The following is an 18,992-nucleotide window of genomic DNA, read 5'->3' as shown; positions in this document are numbered from 1 at the left end:
TCAGGAGTATCACCCACAATTGATTGAGTCACATCTCCATGGTACATTTTTCCCAAATACCATTCTTTTTGAAATAAGGAAAATGTTCTAAAATTGATTATGATGATGAATGAATGCACAACTCTTTGATTATACTGCAAGCCACTGATTCCACACTTTGGATGGATTTTATGGTGTGTGAATATATCGCAATAAACTGATTTTAAAAGAAAAGGCAGAAAATGCTAACTGGGCAGCAAAAAAAGCTGAGTACAGATGTCAACAGCCACAAGGATCTAGGAAGAAAGGTTCAAGCACTAACAGGACAGAAGGGACTTTGGTAAACACTCTGGACTTTCCACTGGAACCCCACACTGGAGGAATAAGATGAGGCTCTAGGAGGACCACATCCTATGATAAAGGTTACATTCTATAAGGAAAAAATGGAAATACACCAGCCAGCCCTAACTGCCTGCTGGGAGAAAATAACCCTTTTGTAGATTATCCAAAGCCTTCACAAATTTTCATCCGTAATATTCAGCATCCAAAGTTGTGAAGCGTACTTTAAAAAAAGACCAAATATATTATTTGAATACAAATGTTTTAAAAACCATAGGACTATACAACACAAACAGTAAAACCTAGTGTAAACAATGGCCTGTAGTTGATTGTATACTTACAATACTATTTCATTAATTGTAGCAAAGGTACCACACTAATGCAAAGTGTGGATAATAGGGAAATCAATGCTAGAGTAGTATATGGTAACTTTGTATTTTCTGCATAATTTCTCTGTAATCCTTTAAGTTCTCTAATAAAAATAGACATTAAAAAAAGCAGTACAAGGGAAAATGTATGTATGTGTATACATATATATATTCTCCAATTCACCCAAGAAAACTGGGACATAATTTTGCAACTGAATGGCAAAGATTTGAACCCAGCATTTAAAATCAATGTCTGAACAACAGAACTTATTGTTGCTTCTATTTTTTACCAAGGGCAGAAAACCTTATTGCTCCACAGAAAAACCCTTTACAGAATGATGCCTTTTCCATCACTGGATAATCACAAAACAATGACATATAAGTCCAGGGGACACAAAGTCCTATGGATTAAGGATGCATTAACATATATAGGTAGTTGCCAGTTGGTTGCTGAAATCTAAAGATAGGCTCTAGGACATAAACTAAGACAAAAATCAGAATTTAAGGTTCCAGCAAATTAAGGTTTAACATTGGTGCAGATAGGAAATCTGATATAGTGTGTTGAGGACTAGCCCCCACAGCCCTTTTTGTTCTATGAAGGGATGTGTAATTATCCAAAGCAGTATTTCAAGAACCCAGAAATAGATTTTTATGTGAATATCCTGATTCTTAAATGTTGGCTTACCAAAAGCAACATCTGAAGGTCAGACAACCAGTTTGCCATGTGTTTTAGTGTTCTTCTAACACCAGTAGTATTCCAAGAGTCCAAACCAGAATTAAAACATTCAGTAGCCAATTAGCTTTCTTTTCTCCTGCTTAATACAAAGCACTAGAGTCTAAGTCATTTGATTTTAAATAGAAACAGTATTTCACTAGTCATTATAATATAAATTTGATTCACGGATACAATTATGAATCAGAGCTACATTATACTAGGAAATATTATAGTTAAACCTCTGGAATAAATTGGTGATATTTCCTATATTGTATCTTACATTCTATTACATTTCAAGTACTCACACTAGTTTTATTCAGTCTAAAAGTCAATAGTAGCCAAGGTTCATTTATCAAGGCAAAAAACTTCAGTTTTAGGCTACAGAGAAAAAAATGAAGCTCACATACACTTAGGTTAACCAGAACTTGAAAGGCCACACACTATTGGTTTTCTTCATGATTAACTAATTACCAAAGGAGAAAAACCAATCTACTCCTTTAAAGAAAAGGGGAAGACAAAATCTTCTTTTAAATTGAAAGAAAAAAAAATATAACTTACTATAGGATATCCAAAGTCAAGTTTGTATTCTTTTATAACATAAACTAACAATTTTCTAACCTAGTGTGCCAGTTTGGATGTATTATGACCACCAAAATGCCACGTTCTTTAATGCAATCTTGTTGGGGCAGACGTATTGTGTTGATTAGGTTGGAACCTATTGAATGAGTGTTCCTATGGAGATCTGACTCAATCAACTGTGGGTGAAACCTTTGATTAGTTTCCATGGAGGTGCTACCCACCCATTCAGGATGGATCTTAAATAAATCACTGGAGAGTTCATAGACAGAAGAAGCTCAGAGCAGCTAAGAGTGACATTTTGTAGAGCTGCTGAGAGAGAAGCTAGAACACAACCTGGGATAAGCAGACGCCAGCCATGTGCCTTTCTAGCTAACAGAGGTTTTCTGGATGCCATTGGCCTTCCTTCCGTGAAGGTGTACTTGTGTTGATGCCTTAATTTGGACATTTTCATGGCCTTCAGACTGTAAATGTGTAACCAAATAAACCCCCTTTATAAAAGCCAATCCATTTCTGGTATTTTGCATAATGGCTGTATTTGCAAACCAGAACACTTAGATACCAAAAATTAAATAAAATCCCACAATTTAAGATCATGGAACTATCTAGGTCCCACCCATATTTCAATCAGAAAACTAATAATGGAATATTACCAAAGTAAAAACCAAGTACATACTCAATTAACACATTTCCATATTTCAGAGAATAAGAGGCACGAGGCATTCACGTAGTAAGTTTATTTACAAACATATCCAGTATGCTATACCAGTTTAACAGAGTTTGAGCTTTATTTTAGGACTGAGTCTCTTAAAATGCTCCTCTTCATAGCTGAAAAACAAACAAACAAACAAATTCTCCTTAATGGCATTAAAAAATTCCATTAATTTCACAGAAATCAGTTTCGTGAATGTGTTGTCTGTTCATCAGTTTGGTACATCAGAAAGCGTTTACAGTATCATGACTTATTCATACTGATTTGCTTCATCATATGCACCAAAACGTTTTCCTATTAATGCCTTGGATAAAATTATTTCCTTTCTCCTAAACTATAATAAAGCCATTCTTTTCTATGGTATTATTTTGGAATTTAGTATGACCATTCCACAGTGCTTCCTCTAGTGATACTTTGAGGAGGAACATACTAATCTAAGGAAGCTTAAGTAAATCTTTCCTTCCCATATAGGGAATCTGTTAATTTCCCAGCATTCTCAAGACTTCTTTTAGCACACACTAACGTGTATTTCCTTAATCCAGCGTTTCTCAACCTTGGCACCACTGATATTTTGGAACAGGTAATTGTTTATTGTGGGGGAGTATCCTGTACACAGAAATCATTTAGCTCATCCCTGGCCTCTACTCCCTAGATGCCAATGAACCCAAATACCACTCTCCCCCAACTCCATCAGGATAATCAGAAATGTCTCCACCCATTGTCCAATGTCCTCTCAGGTGCAAAACCACACATGTATCTGGGGCTGACTAGTATGAGTTCAAGAGCACTAGAAACATTTTCTTTTCTCCTGGTGGTTTTCACAATTTAAATCAGAATTTTAATCCTGGATTTTAAAAAACAGAAGGCAGCACAGTGATCACTTTTTTAAGAAGAATCAAATGTTTAAAAAGACATTCAAAGCTACTGTTATCTTAGTAAATGCATTTATGACAGACTAACATGAATCGGCCTACTAAATTCAAGTATTGTACGCTGGTTAAAAGTGTGAATTCTGGAACCACACTGCCTGGGTAAGAATCCTGGTCCACCAATAACTAGCTATGAATGAGATCTTGGGCAACTACTTATCATCTCAGTGCCTCATATCAGGTTAATAACCACCTCAAAAGGTAGCTGGGGAACCACATGAGATTAAAAGTGTGAAGTGAGAAAGAGAAACAGTAAGTACTTAATCAACAATGGCTATTATTGTACAGGCAAAAGAATATTTGTTAACCTGTTTCCACCAAAGCCACATCTATACTTAACTTCAGGAATTTGTCTTAAATACAATGTACCTGTTAACTTTTGTAGGCTGGGGTAGAAAAGGAATAAAGGAGAAAACATTGTTAGGAAGGTCAGAAATCACCAGTTACCTGTTTCATGGATGAACTAAAACATCCTTATTTCTTAAGAAGTTGGTGTCTTACTATAAAGAAAGGTGCGGCAAATCCGGATCCAAGGTACAAAGTCATCATAACTAGTAACCGCCACTTGTTTTCCACCGAAAATGGCAAATTCTGTTGGAAAAAGAGAACAAGCAACAAAAACACAACTTCAAATTATGTGATTATTGCACGGATCAAATAAGCACACAGTGGATACTAGATGATCTTTTTTTTTTTTTTTTTTTTTTTACAGATTCCAGTTACATATGCTATATATATAGCATCTTTTAAAAGCCTATATTGTCTTCCAAATCCCACGACCCTCCTCACAGCACCAGAAAGTAAATAACATTTGGCTTTAAAAAAAAACAACATTTACTGAACACCAGGCAGTTAAGGTTACACGTTGTAAAATTAGAAGCAACAAAGTTTTCTTTATTTTAAAGATTCAGAAAAAAAAAAAAAATTACTCTCCAAAGTAGTCATTGTATAAACAAAATACATTGTTAACTTCACTACGAAGGAAATTTGACTTTTTCATAACCAAGTAACTCTAGCCTCGACATGCTTTTTCAGCCCTTCACTACTAGGCCTCGGATGACACTCGGAGATACTCACTGTTAACTGCCCAAAATAAGTTATTTATACCAGAGACTAAATCCAATCCTACTGAGGGTTTGTACTTCTAATCTAGCCAACGAAGTTAGAAAAGGTCCGATTCCTAAACACAAAACCTCTTCTTTCATCGGTTTCCGATGACCTTCACTGCTGACCCGATGACCTCCAGCTCGTTTTAAGTGGCCGCACCTGAAGCCGGGGTCACTGGACTCTCCAAGGTGATGGGGTAGGTAAGGTTTCTGGGGGACTACGCGTGAGGTGGGCCATCCGACTCTACCTAGTCATTCCTTTCCGCGACCACAATGCATCACTTAGTCGCCGAGGTCCTTGACTTCCTCCCTGGTCTTTGAAAAAATGGGAACGCTACCTTGCGTCCCTGCCTAAATTCTCTGCCTGTAATTTCCCTCTCCAGAGCCCGTGGTCAGCCCTGACATGCAACGACCAGGTAACCCTCCCGCAACCGAACAGCGCTCCTCGCACACTAACCTTCCCAGGACCCTCCTCATAGTGGCTCCTACGGATCACAGAGGTCGTGAACCTCCGGATGCTCTGCCCCAACATGGCGCTGTTGGGGGCTCCGCGACAAGCGCAGAAACCGAGTGCAGTAGAAATGGCGACAGCAACGCCTTACGCTTTACCGACCTTGTCTTCGGTGTGCAAGAACCGAAAGGGAAGCTGGGAAACGGGGTTGTGGCTTCAGAAAACATGACAAAGCTGCAGTCTCCGAGGATTGTGGGAAACGTAGTTCAGAACATTGCTGCGCCTTTTCGACCGCTAAGGATTGTGGGAAATGGAGTCTTTCTGCAGCCTCTGAGAGGACTAGAGTCTGTTTTGTTCTTTTACCGGAAGTGATTTGTTCAGTTCAGACCGGGGTTCTTTTCTTGAGCTCACGTCTAGGATTTTTGGGCCTGTTTTACAAACGATTTTACTGAATTTAGTGAAACAATTTCATCCCGTTTGCTCTAGTTTATTGAACTGGGAAATAAATGTCTGCAATTTTTTTTTTCAGTGAATATTTGTTAGATTTGCAATACAGTGCTAAGCACTGAGAGTGATGTATAATATGATCTTATCCAAGAAGACAATATGCAGCACAAAGGATATCAGAAAGAAATCTGAATTGAAGTCCTAAAAGGAGGATTCCTAAAGGTATAGGGAAATGTATAAGAAGAAGGAGAGATAGCAGAGAAAATATAATGCCATTGTGAGTGTGGTATGTTGAGAGTAGGGAAGAGAAAAGCAGCCCTGACAGCTGGAGCTACTCTGGGCAAGGCTTGGGTGTGCTGCCTAAACAATTTCATAGAACATCAACATCAGAGAAGCCCGTTCTGTGACAGTAATGGATAAAAAAAGAACAAAACCACTCCCTAATCATGTCAAAATAGAGACAAAATATGAACATTGTTCAAGCCACAAAAAAGATCAGACTTCCCCCTATGCTAATATAATGACTTTTGCTGGAAGTCTTGGTCTAGTATATCCTTAGCCTTGGTCTAGAATATCCTTCTTCTAGGTAAGAATTAGTAAGATAGTCAGAGAATTACCCCATTTCCTGATAACATCCAATCCAGAGCAAAGCCCCATTTCCTTAAACCCTCCCACAAATTACCTAACACAAGCACAAACCATGTAAGTCCTTTCTAGCTTCTTTTTCCTGATATACTCCATGGTTCCTTATGATATGTGATTTTCCTCACAGCAACAACCTTTGCTGAAATTTCTTCAATTATAGATGTGTTCCTGGTAGCCTTTGACTAGCCAGTATTGAGAGAAAGAAACCAGTGATACATGAGGCTAGGAAAGTGGTATTAGGTTAGATTGCTAAGGACCCTGCTAACCTAAGTGTTGTGTTATTCATCTGTGGGAAGATGTGTATTGGGCAGTAGTAGTAAACCAAGTAGAATGAGACCTATTTGTTGTTTTGAAAGCTGCAAATATAATGTCTAATTTAATGTTTGTTTTTTTTTAGTTTATGAAAGAAAAAAGTCATGTAAAAAAAAGTCTGAATAAAGATTTTTTTTGTTTCTACAAGTAATTTTTTATGGATTGTTATCAGTTAATACATTATAAATAGTGTCCTCCTCCCAATATATAGTCCGTTTAGTGACTATGTATTAAGCTATAATTGGGAACTATTTTTCACATTTACTATTTCTGGATTTCATGTATCAGTCCAACATAAGTTATATCATCTATAGATTTTATTCATTGTTACTTCTAACCCACCTTAGCTGAGTGTACTCTAGGTATCTGGATTTGAGCTAATTCCTATGGAATCTTCTGACTAGAGATTCAGAGCATGGCTTCAGAATTGGGTTGCCTCCTCATGGACAGTAGCCAATTAAAAACGGTTTCAAATTTTTTCCCACCAAGAAGTGGGATCTATGTTCTCTCCTCCTGAATCTGAACAGACTCTCTGTAACTATATGTAATGATAGAATATGGTAGAAGTGACACTGTGCCAGTTTCCTAGTCAGGGCTTATGAGATTGGCAGCTTCCTCTCCTGTCTTTTGGAACACTTGCTTTTGGAGCCCTGAGTCTTCATATAAGAAGGTTGACCACTGTGTCAGTTTAAATGTTTTATGTCCCCCACAAACACTATTATCTTAGATGTAATCTTGTGTGGGCAGATGTGTCAGACTTGATTAGATTGTAAGATTGTAATTCTTTGAGTTTCTGTGGAGATGCGCCCCACCCAACTGTGGGTGATAACTGATTGGATAATATCCATGGAGGTGTTACCCCGCTCATTCAGGGCGGGTCTAAATAAATCATTGGAGCCATATAAATGACCTGACAAACAGAAGGAACTCAGTGCAGCTGAGAGTGACATTTTGAAGAGGAGTTACAGCCAAGAGGGACAATTTGAAGAATGCACAGAAGCTGAGAGTAGCTGCAGATGAGAGACAGTTTGAAGATGGCTGTTGAAAGCAGACTTCTGCTCCAGAGAAGTTAAGAGAGGACAAATGTCCCAAGAGCAACTGAGAGTGACATTTTTGAGGAACTGGAGCCTAGAGAGGAACATCCTGGGAGAAAGCCATTTTGAACCCAGAACTTTGGAGCAGACACCAGCCACATGCCTTCCCAGCTAACAGAGGTTTCCAGATGCCATTGGTCATCCTCCAGTGAAGGTACCCGATTGCTGATGTGTTACCTTGGACACTTTATAGCCTTAAGACTGTAACTGTGTAACCAAATAAACCCCCTTTTATAAAAGCCAATCCATCTCTGGTGTTTTGCATTCCGGCAGCGTTAGCAAATCAGAGCAACCACAACCACTCTGTTGTAGTAGCCTTGTCTAGAGGCCCTGAGACCCACATAGATGGTGTGGGCATGAAAGTATCAGGTAACATGAGTAAAGCCATGTTAGACCCTTCAGCCCAGCTTAGCCCAGATGCCAGCTGAATTTCACTGAGTGACCCCAGTCAACATGGTGCAGAGCAGATTCGCCCAGTTGAGCCCCACCCAAGAAGCTGATCTACATATTTGTGAGACATAATGAAATGATTTTTTAAGTCATTAAGTTTGGGGTAGTTTGTTACAAAGCAGTAAATTACCAGAGCAGATACCTAGCTATAATACAGTTGCTTTATTTATGGAAACAGCTTCTCTACTAGCTTCCCTCAGGAGAACACAATGTCTCATGACCAAACTATAGGTTTGGGGATTTGGCTTGCCAATTAAAATATTTATTTTAGGTTAATACAAATCTTTCTATCAAAGCATAATTCTGTGATAATTCTCCAGTTATAATGATTTGAGTTAAATTGTGCCAAATATACCAAAACATCCAAAGTCTGGAAGCAGAGTGGTCTATTTAATGGTTTTACAGCAGCAGGCATAATTTGAGGAGTACTAGATGCTCTCAGAAAAACATTTTGAAGCTTTTTGCTGATCCATGTGTTTTAAGGGGTAAATTGGCGTGGGATTGAAAGTGTCTCACATCACTTATTCCTAAAATGATTACTGATCTTTGTATTAATGGCTGACAGTGAGCCATAGAGCATACCCTGGATAATTAGTTCAAAATATTTAAATTTTGAAAAAAAAAATCACTTTCGAGTAAAGAAAAAGTTTAAAGAAACTTGGCAATATTCCATTTGTGGATAGGTATTTTGGTAAACTAAAGATGGCCGCAATTTCTTTTCAACGCTTCCCTTTGAGGAGGGGTCTTTCTCTCCTCCTGTTGTCATGAGTGATCTGCTTAGATAGAATGTGACAGAGTGATACTCAGAGTTCTGAGGCTGGCTCATCAAAAGCCTTGCAACTTCCATTCATGCAACTTGGAAAGCTTGCTTGAGAGAAACCAGCTGCCATGTAAGAATTGCAACTACTCCGAGACTGCTAGAGTATGAGGAAGCCCAAGCTTGCCATATGGAGAAATCTCTTGGTGAGAGAGAGAGAGAGAGAGAGAGAGAGAGAGAGAGAGAGAGAGAGAGAGAGAGAGAGAGAGAGGGAGAGGAAAAGGGAGAGGGAGAGGGATAGAGAAAGACCTAACCAGCTTCTGCCTGTTCCAGGCACCCGACATGAGACTGAGGAAGTCTTCAGGTGATGCCAGCTACAGTCATGATTTGCCTACAACTTTATGAAGGATGTTAAGCAAGAACTGCCTCCATTGAGCCCATCAGCCCCCAGAATTGTTATTTTAAAGCCACTAAGATTTGGGTTAGTTTGTTACCCAGCAATAGAAACCTGGAACAGGTATCATGCACTATTTCTTATACAGGTAGCCTAACTATACTCTATACTCATGCCATATTATCTGACAAGAAAAATACGAATCATCTTCGAGAAACTTCTGATTTAGTAAGATTCTCTTTCACTCTATATGAGAAATGAGACATTCCATGAAACGATTGGTACAAAATAGAAATAATCTTTTGGGATATGAGGTTTACTCCAAAGTTTTATTTTAAAAGTAAAATCAATTATTTTAAATAGTGAGTAGGGTGTATATCATAGAGTAAGCAATGTAGTTTCTAGACCCACATGAGTCTTTGGAGACTGGAATTACATTATATAGAACAGTATATATAAAAATTAAAGCACACCATTTTTCATTTCTCTCAACAGCTACTATATTAGATTTTAAGAACTAGGTTCAAGTTTATTTAAAAATAATTTGTTTAGTGAAGAAATTATGTTTCCATCCTATATTGCAAAACTCAAGTTTGCAAGTTTCTTTTCAACTTAGGTTTTTAGAACTTTCTGATATTGGACCATTGAATACATGACTCTGTTAATGTCCATTTTAAGTTTTATATTTTTAGGGGAAAAATTTGTTTCAGGAAAAGGAGAAAATGTAATTCCATTGAGGCAGTTGGGGTTGGGAAATATTCTGACAGCCTTCTGAATGATTTAGTAATGACCCACTGGAAGAAAAAGCTTCTGCAAATTATGCTCACTTAATGATCAATGTATGTTTTTATGCTTCATCTTGTTTTTTCTGTTTAGAATCCCTCCATGTCTTTTTTCTTCTCCTCCTGAAATCTTAAAACACTCTCTTTCCCCTAAAAATCCTTCCCAAAACTCTTAAAAGGAATTGATTTATCTTTCCTTTAAGATCACTTAAAATTTAATTTATAATACACCTTTATTAGTAGCTAGTTATGTATGTCTGTCTCCTTATTAGACCATATGCTTCTTAAGAAAGCACAGGTTTTAATCATCTTTGTATCCTTTCACATAGCAGATAATCAATAAATTTGTATGTAAATGAACAAATGGAAAAAGAATATTATGCCCCTATAAAGTGGCACAGTATATCTTCAAGAGAGTCCAGTGATCCCTGGTACAGAATAGGTATTTTTAAAGTGGCTCACTGTGCCCTTAATTCTATTTACACTGTGTAAAACATTCCTGAGAGTTAATTTTATTCATTTCTTGCCATGGGCTTACATGCATTATTTCATTTAATCCTCATAACAATCCTTTGAAGGAGTTACCAATATTATATCCTTATTTTATTTATGAGATGACTGATACTTAACAGTGTGAATAACTTGCCTTGAGTCTTTAAATCTAGTAAATAGCACTCCTGAAACTGAAACCAAATTCTAATTCCAAAGCCCCTGCTCATAATCTTTGCCCTCTCTGACCTGTTTGAGTTGCTCAGAAGACATGTTACTCACATCCTAAAGGAAATGTAGGAAATTCAGTTCATCCATGACTAGATTCAATTGACACACAGCTCCATGACACACAGCTCCATCATCAGCTGCGTGAGGTTAAATAGGCTTTCCAGATTGCAAGTGGAACACCAGGAGGGCTGTTCTCCAGATCCTAGAGAGAGCTGCACAGCTGGCTGGGGGAGGAGGGATGGCCAGGGACCCAGGTCCTGTTTTTCTTGGAAACCACCAGGGCTCTGTTTGAGCTTGTGCTTCTACCCATCTCCTCATCTTCTGGGAAACTTGAAGACATTCTTTTGGAGCCATTTAAAAAATTGAACTTTGGCAATGGTATTTCCTCAAACAAGTCAAGGCCTCTACCAGGGCTTGGGACAGGGGCTGAATTCAGTGCCGACTGCCTCACCGTTGGCCTCTCTCAGTTACCTTGCTCCTCAGGGGTTGGATCTCTTCTTTAGGAGGATGACAGGATCTGCCACTTCCATGATGCCCTGCTACTGCAAGAGGGGTTGAGAAACTGCTGGATTGTCCTTTAGCTATTATTTTTATTTAAAAATTATTTGGAAATAATTATAAACTTACAAAAGTTGCATAAATAAAATTAGTACAAAAGACATCCATAAACTATTTAATCAGATGTGCCTATAAACATTTTACTCCATTTTCCTTATCATTTGTTTTTTCTCTCTCTCTCTCAATACATAATGTTTTTTTCTGGATTGTTTAAGGGTAAATTACAACATCAAGCCACTTGACTCATAAATACTTAAGTGTGTATTTACTAAGAACAGGGATATTGGCTTACAAAACCACAGTACAGTATCAACTTCATAAAATACACTGATACAATATTTTACCTAGTTTATCATTCACTTCAGTTTTGTCAGTTGATCTAGTAATGTGCTTTACATCATTTCTTTTTTTTTTTTTTTTTTTTTTGCAATCTAGTAAAGGATCCAGTCTAGAGGCAAGTATTGCATTTAGCTGTTAAATTTCTTTAGCCTTTTTTAATCTGGGACATTTCATTGACTTTCTTTGTCTTTTATGACATTGAAATATCTGAAGAGTACAGCCATCTCTATCTTTTTTTAATAGAACTTTTCTCATTTTGCGGTTGTTTCGTGTTTCTTCATGAGTGGGTTGAAGTTATACATTCTCAGCCAAATATAGTGTAGGAGAATTTATGTCCTCTTAGGGCCTCACATCTGGAGGCACAGAGTATATATCTGTCCCTCAGGTGGTGATATTAAAGTTGATACAATCAAGGTTTTGCCTGAGGTGTTCACAGTATAATTACTATTTTTTTCCTTGTGACTAATAAGCACTCTGTGGAAAAATATTAAGACCATGCAAATATCCTACTCCTCGTCAACAGAGTTCCCCTGTGTCTCAGTTTGTGGAAGTTGCCATAACAAAATACCCCAAATTGTATGGCTTAATACAACAGCAATTTATTGTTTCCCAATTTGGAGGCTAGAAGTCCAAAGTCAAGGTATTGGCAGGACCACGCTTCCTCAAGGGCTGTAGGGTTTGGTGGTGGCTTTCAAGTGATCCATGACATAACTCAATCTCTGTCTCTGCCAGATGACCGTCTTCTCTCTGTCTCCTACTAACTGTGTCCACATTTCCTTTTCTTATAAGAACACTAGTCATATTGGATTAGGACCCACCCTAATCCAGTTTGAAGTCAACTAATTAATTACATCTTCAAAGATCCTATATCCAGACACAATCACATTCATAGGACCAGGGGTTAGGACTTGAACATATCTTTTTTGGGGGAACACAATTCAATCCATAATTCCCTGGATTTAGAGTCCAATGATGATTCGTGCCTGACCATTATCATAATGGTTATGAAATGATAAATTTCCAATTCTAGAGCTCCCTACATATTTACCACTGCCCTTTGGCATTCGACTGTAAGCAGAAGATCTCCCTCTCCCCTATTTATTTACTTATCTATTATTGGTACAAACTCATGAATTCCTCGTTTTCAATGATTTATAAAATTCATTACTATACTTAATTATTTTAAAACATTCAAATAAAGATGCATATCCATATTTTAGAAATAATACACTTGCTCCAATACTTCCAATTCCAATCGACCTCCAGAGTGTTCTTTCTTGCCTTTCCCTACAACATGTTTTTATATTCCTTCCTCTACAGTGAGAATGCTGGATCCCAACAACACATTTACTCATTTGCTCCATCTTACAATATATCTAAAATAGTTTCAGAATTGCTTCTCCAGTACCACTACAATAAACAAACTTCTAAAAAGGGTTCAGTATTGTTTGTGCTTTTTTTGCACCCCTTACTCTCACTCGCAAAAAAACTTAGTATTTATTCAAATACTGTGTTCTCTTCCTTCACTCTTTCTCTCTGGTTCCCTTCCTCTCTCCCTTTCTCCTTTTTTCTTTCCTTTCTCCCTCCCTCCCTTCCTTCTTTCCTTTCTTCCTTTCTTCTAAGAATGTCACCTACAGAGCAACACAATATAGCAGCCTGGTGGCCCCATGGCCGTTTCCATGGCCCACTATCATCTCGACCAAAGTACTCTGTGTCTCTATTTTTTTACTTGTTTCTTATGATTTGTTATTACTGACTGTCCATTTCCTAATCTGTCCTCTATATATAATCTGCTTGTTCAAGGTTTCTTCTTCTGCTGTCCACATGGTCTGTGAGTTTCTCAGCCTCTACGTTTCTTTATCATGTAGATTTGAGCCTTAAATTATATCTCCCTAGGAGAAATAACAATTGGTTTGGCTGGTCTCTTCTCATGGCACTCATAGGCCTCTGGTCATTGAATAGGTGATTTTCTTTGACTCACTTACTCCTCTTACCAGCAAGTTCTAGCTAAGACGATGGAGGCAAATGGTAAAAAGCAGGGCAATCTATGAGTAAAGAGCCAACTCCTGACATTTCCTCTAGAAAGTGGAAGTGCAATTAAAAAGCAATTCTTAATCTTAAATTTTAGGTGTCTTCCAAATGTGTGATACATCAGAAATGAATGATGAATATCTATGTTCTGCCTGAATACTAGTTTTGGCTTATGCTATTTGCATATAAAGTATGGTAAAGAAGTATTGATGATACTTGTTTTGCTCATCATTTTATTACTGGAAGAAGTGGATTTTCTTAGAAGCTAGGGGAGTCTTAGCTTCAGGGCTCCAGACCTGCATGCAGCTCTTCCAAGGCCCTACTAATATTGCTTTGTGTAAAATTTGCAATATTTAAAATATGATGAATTATGACATCTGTCTCTATCCACTGGAGCTTTTCCTCTGTTATATTTTCCCTTGTTTCAGGTGAAATTGGCAAGGCTGAGAGCATTTTCCCTAGTCAGAGTTAATGGAAAGTTGATATTAAATGTTGGTATTGATGAAGATACAATTAAATTCATAATATGCCGTAACGATGAGAACTTCAATGACAAATTGACTAGTGAGCTTGTCAGTTCAAAGAGTACTTAAGATTAGCAACTGTACAAGAAAACTAAAAATGCCTAAAACCTGATAGCTCATACATGAAAGAAATGTGATAGATGTTCTCCAAAATTTGAAAACAATCCAAAAAAAATGTGCCCGATGTTACTAATAAGGAGCAGTGATATAGAAACTTTTTAATGAGTCATTTAAAAATTGGGATCAAATGTGTTAAAGATAATTCTCGTCTCTTAATTGAAAATAATATTATAAGTTTGTTGTTACATGAAGTGGTAATCAAAGAATATGAAGTCAAAAACTGTAAGAACCTATTATAAAGGTGCATCAGATGATAAATTAAATTATTAAAATATTTTATTTTTCTGACTTCTGTGATGTTACTGGTATTTTTCACTTTTTAAATTTGAAAATCTTGTGATTCATTTCCTCATTCTAAATAACTATTCACTTCCACACCTAATTTTTGTTATTCTATATTTATTTTTTTTCATAAAAATTCACCTCTACTTCTCTCCTAGAACAGCTGAATGAATTAATGTTTAAGGTAAAAAAGTCAGAGCATGAAATACTTTCATTCATAAGAATAAATTTGAGATAACATGACTTTTTATCACTAGTATTTCAAATGTAAATGCTACGGAATGGCCTTAGAATAGGTTGAGTTCCAAAATGACTCCTGGGTTGGATTCTAAAGTCACATCCACCCCGAGTCACATCCAGAAACTTAGATTATCTCAAGAATGTATCAGAAGCCAAAATGATTTTTAATATTTGTTAAAACAAACAACAACAACAAAACAAAATAGAGGAAACAAAAATCAGTCTCATGACTTTAGAATGCTAGTTCATCCTTAAAAGCCATTCATGCTTCTGATTCTATCTTCATTTACCTAATCTCAATATAGATTTAAGGTTAGTTCCGTCTTTTAAGATCAATTCATGATGTAATTATTTATCATCAAGAAATGTCAGACATAGGTATATTTAATTTTACATGATGAATACACAAACTACCATTTCTCAATCTGAAAATCACTGGTTCTATTTCTATTTATGTTTCATCTCCATTTTGACTTAACTTGTAAAGATACTTTTTATCTTGTTTTCACTGGGTTTCTTTGAATTCAATACGGCATTTCCTACTTGTTTCTAGAAATGGAATACTAAATGATTAAAATAGCTTCAGTTTATTTATTCTAGGGAAAGCAATTTAATTCAGGAAGGAGGCTTCAAAGTGAATTTGGATGTATTACTCCAAAAAAAAAAAAATCCTCTTTTAGAGAAGAAGCAAGAAAAATATAGGAGATATTTGAGAGTAGAACCAACTTTCTTTCATTATATGTAAATGAATGTAGAGAATAGGGCAAATAAGAAAGATCTGGGGATCTTAATTCATCATCATGCCCATGGCTACTGATCAATGTATATAATCTGCTGGTATATTTTTACACTTCAGACGAATCTGCAGAAATCCAGTCAGAGGCACTTCGATCCATTTTTGGCTGACAATCGCACAGTTAATATAGTCCTTCAAGATCTGTTTATGCTATCACAATTTTTATATTTGGCTTTTTAGTTTGGTCTTAAAAATAAGGAAAAAAAAACAGGATTTACTTGAGAATAACATTCATGCACTTTCAGTAAATTGCTACTGAATTCACCAAAGAGTTGTTTTAAACATTTCAAAAAATTATAATATTATTACACAAAGTGGGTTAAGTTAATTGCCCATTATCTTCACATCCTTCCATTTAGCCAGACAGTCAATAAATAGCATACTAAGACTGTTTCTCTGTCCCTGCATTGTGATCAGGCATCTTCTTACCACTTTGTATTCCTTGTATTAAGGGATTTTACAAGTAGCAGCCTTACAAAACTCACGGCTGGCTTTACTGTGAGGATTATTTTTTTTATTGTGGAGGATGTGGTTGGATACATTTCAGTGTGTCATTTTTGTGAGGACCCATAGGAGGAATTTCTCTCTGGTCTTAGAACTAGAATACACAGGCTTCTCTTGGGTAGCCGATTTGCTTTTGCCTTATGGGTGCTGTGAATAACAAACTTCATTACGATTTTCTCTTCATAATGGTTCCTAGAAAGCTTAGAGCCAAATTTGTGACTCATATCCAGCAGACTCAATGCTTATATTTTGTATTTTTTACTCCTGGCTCCATTTCTTTGCTAACTTTATTTATTTTTGCTCCACATTTCTCTCCAATTTAAATTTTTTTCTTGTTATATAGTATGTATCTTTGTACAGTGCCCCAAATGCCTTCTGGAACAATATTAGTTGGTAAATAAATTAATAAATCATATATCCTCCTCACATAGAAAATTATTGCAATGTTACTAACTTTATGAATTTTTCTCTTCTTTGCTTTATGGAGCCTGGATTAGGTAAGGCAATGAAAGTTAGCTAATGCAACAAATGTTCCCAATGTTTTAGTGGCTTAACATAATACAGATTTTTCACTCATGTCACAGTATGATCAGATGTTCAGTAGGTGGTCTTCCACATGGCAATTCAAGTGCATCATCTTCTTGGACCTCCTTTGAATCCTCCACTCAGCAGGCTGGATTAACCCTACCAATATATTAAAAAGAGAAAGTAGAGGCTCACACAGTGTAGTTCAGGTCCAGGTCTGTAAGTAGCGAGTACTACCTGTGCCCACATTCTGTTAGTCAAAACCAGTCTCTAGACTGGTCTCTAGAGTCAGGGGCTCTGAGTAATTTGGGCTTTCTGTGTGTCCAAGAGGAAACTGAAAACAGTTTAATTGAACACAGAGCATTGCCTATAAAGTGTTCTTGTAGGTTCTTGCTGGAGTCTTATAGAATGTCTCTGAAAGAATTCAATATCCAGCGATGATATACAATCCTGGGGTTTTGCTATAATGGCTGAAAATCCTCATACAGTTTCTAAATGTTTCTGTAATTTCTTGTTCCTGTACATTCCTCCATAGTTGCATACTCCAGGCAATGTGCTACAACATGGAATCAGGCTGACCTGAGTTCAAATCCAAGATCTAACCTTACTATTTATCATTAGGTAAGTTGCATGGCATCTTTCTTTAAAATGGATGTTACCTCTTTGTAGGGTTGTTAGGAGGATAATTGAGATATTTACTTCTTGAAAGTGTCCTATTGGCAATGGTTACTATGACAGCCTCCTTTTGGGAATCCCCCTGATATGTCACTTTTTAAATTAATTTTCTGTCTTTGCTTAAAAGATTGACCATTGAAGTCCATAGACCTGAAATGTAAAACAGGCTGATGAATCACTAGAATGTAAGCTCCCTGAGGATAGAGATTTTTATCCTAAGTACCCTGCATAAAGACACCCAATAAATGTTGGCTGAATGAAATGAATGAGTAACATGGCAGTTGTAATTTAAATGCAAAGACTATGCTTTGAGTGTAAGATTATGATATGGTTTTAAAAATCAATTTCACTTAGGTATAATTTACATCCAAAAAATATACTGTATATATTTTAGAACTACTGCTCAATTAGTTTGACAACTGTATACACCCATGCAACCAACACCACAGTTAAGATACAGAACATTTCAATCACCTGTGATTTACTTTAAGCAATATATTTTCAAAGGACTGATATGTTAATTTCTTCTGAGTACCTGTTCTAGTTTGCTAATGCTGCCAGAATGCAAAACACCAGAAATGGATTGGCTTTTGTAAAGGAGGTTTATCTGGTTACACAGTTACAGTCTTAAGGCCATAAAGTATCCAAGGTAATGCATCAACAATTGGGTACCTTCACTGGAGGATGGCCAATGGCATCTGGAAAACCACTGTTAGCTTGGAAGGCACGTGGCTGGTGTCTGCTCCAAGTTCTGATTTCAAAATCACTTTCTCTTAGGACGTTCCTCTCTAGGCCACAGCTCTTCTTCAAAATGTCACTCTTGGGTGCTTTTGGGGCATCCTCTCTTAGCTTCTTTGGAACAAGAGTCTGCTTTCAACGGGTGTCTTCAAACTGTCTCTCATCTGCAGCTACTCTGTCAGCTTCTCTGTGTTCTTCAAAGTGTCCCTCTTGGCTGTAGCAAGCTTGCTTTTTCTGTCTGAGCATATATAGTGCTCCAGTAAACTATGCTGAATGGGCAGGGCCACACTGCCATGGAAATTATCCAGTGAAACATCTTGCCCATAGTTGAGTAATCACAACTCCATGGAAATATCCAATCAAAAGTCTCCAACCCAATCAACACCAATATGTTTACTACCCACACAAGACTGCATCAATGTAATGACATTTTGGGGGACATGATACATCCAAATCAGCACAGTACCCTAGCCTGTCATGCCTGCCTACTCTCAATAAAAGCCAGAACTACACAAGCCATTAAAAGTGAACCCCTATTGCAAGGTTTCTCAACAGTAGCACTATTGGCTTGTGGAGCAGATAATTTTTTTTTTTGGGGGGGGGGGGTGTCCTGCATATTATAGGAAGTTCAGCAGGATCCCTGGTATCTATAACTGGATGTCAGTAATGTCCCATCCCCCAGTAGAGACAACCAAAATGTCTCCAGACATTGTCAAATGTCCCCTTTGGACAAAATTGCTCCCAATTGAGAGTCCTATCCTAGGCATTATTCAGGGCAACTTGAGTCAATAAGACAAAGCCGGTCTAAGCCAATGCCACTGCACCTGCTGAGATCCATTGGTAGAATTGCTGTGTCTCACCCCACTCTTAAAAAGATGAGGCTC

At 37.2% G+C, this 18,992-nt stretch overlaps 1 protein-coding gene and 1 non-coding gene across 2 annotated transcripts; both read right to left on the bottom strand.

The window, feature by feature from the left end:
• Positions 1-2,699: 2,699 nt before the first annotated feature.
• LOC119508071 (cytochrome c oxidase subunit 7C, mitochondrial) lies at positions 2,700-5,374 on the bottom strand. Its single transcript, XM_037801515.1, has 3 exons — positions 5,182-5,374; positions 4,066-4,209; positions 2,700-2,805 (listed from the first exon to the last, which is right to left on the bottom strand). Exons 1-2 carry the CDS (start codon positions 5,254-5,256, stop codon positions 4,093-4,095), a joined length of 192 nt encoding a protein of 63 aa, XP_037657443.1. The 5' UTR covers positions 5,257-5,374; the 3' UTR covers positions 2,700-2,805; positions 4,066-4,092.
• On the bottom strand, positions 2,910-2,971 carry LOC119508657. The gene has a single exon (XR_005211552.1). It is a non-coding gene; the product is annotated as a small nucleolar RNA Z39 (small nucleolar RNA).
• Positions 5,375-18,992: the final 13,618 nt, after the last annotated feature.

Source organism: Choloepus didactylus, chromosome 13, assembly GCF_015220235.1.
Source record: "Choloepus didactylus isolate mChoDid1 chromosome 13, mChoDid1.pri, whole genome shotgun sequence".
Classification (NCBI taxonomy): Eukaryota; Metazoa; Chordata; class Mammalia; order Pilosa; family Megalonychidae; genus Choloepus; species Choloepus didactylus.
This window is presented reverse-complemented; position numbering and strand designations above follow the sequence as displayed.

Bases quoted from the DNA above. Each gene is read 5' to 3' on its own strand.
- LOC119508071 (XM_037801515.1), bottom strand. From the start codon at position 5,256: ATGTTGGGGCAGAGCATCCGGAGGTTCACGACCTCTGTGATCCGTAGG. The intron at 4,210-5,181 runs GTTAGTGTGCGA...TTTTTCCAACAG, and splicing joins ATGAGGAGGGTCCTGGGAAG to AATTTGCCATTTTCGGTGGA.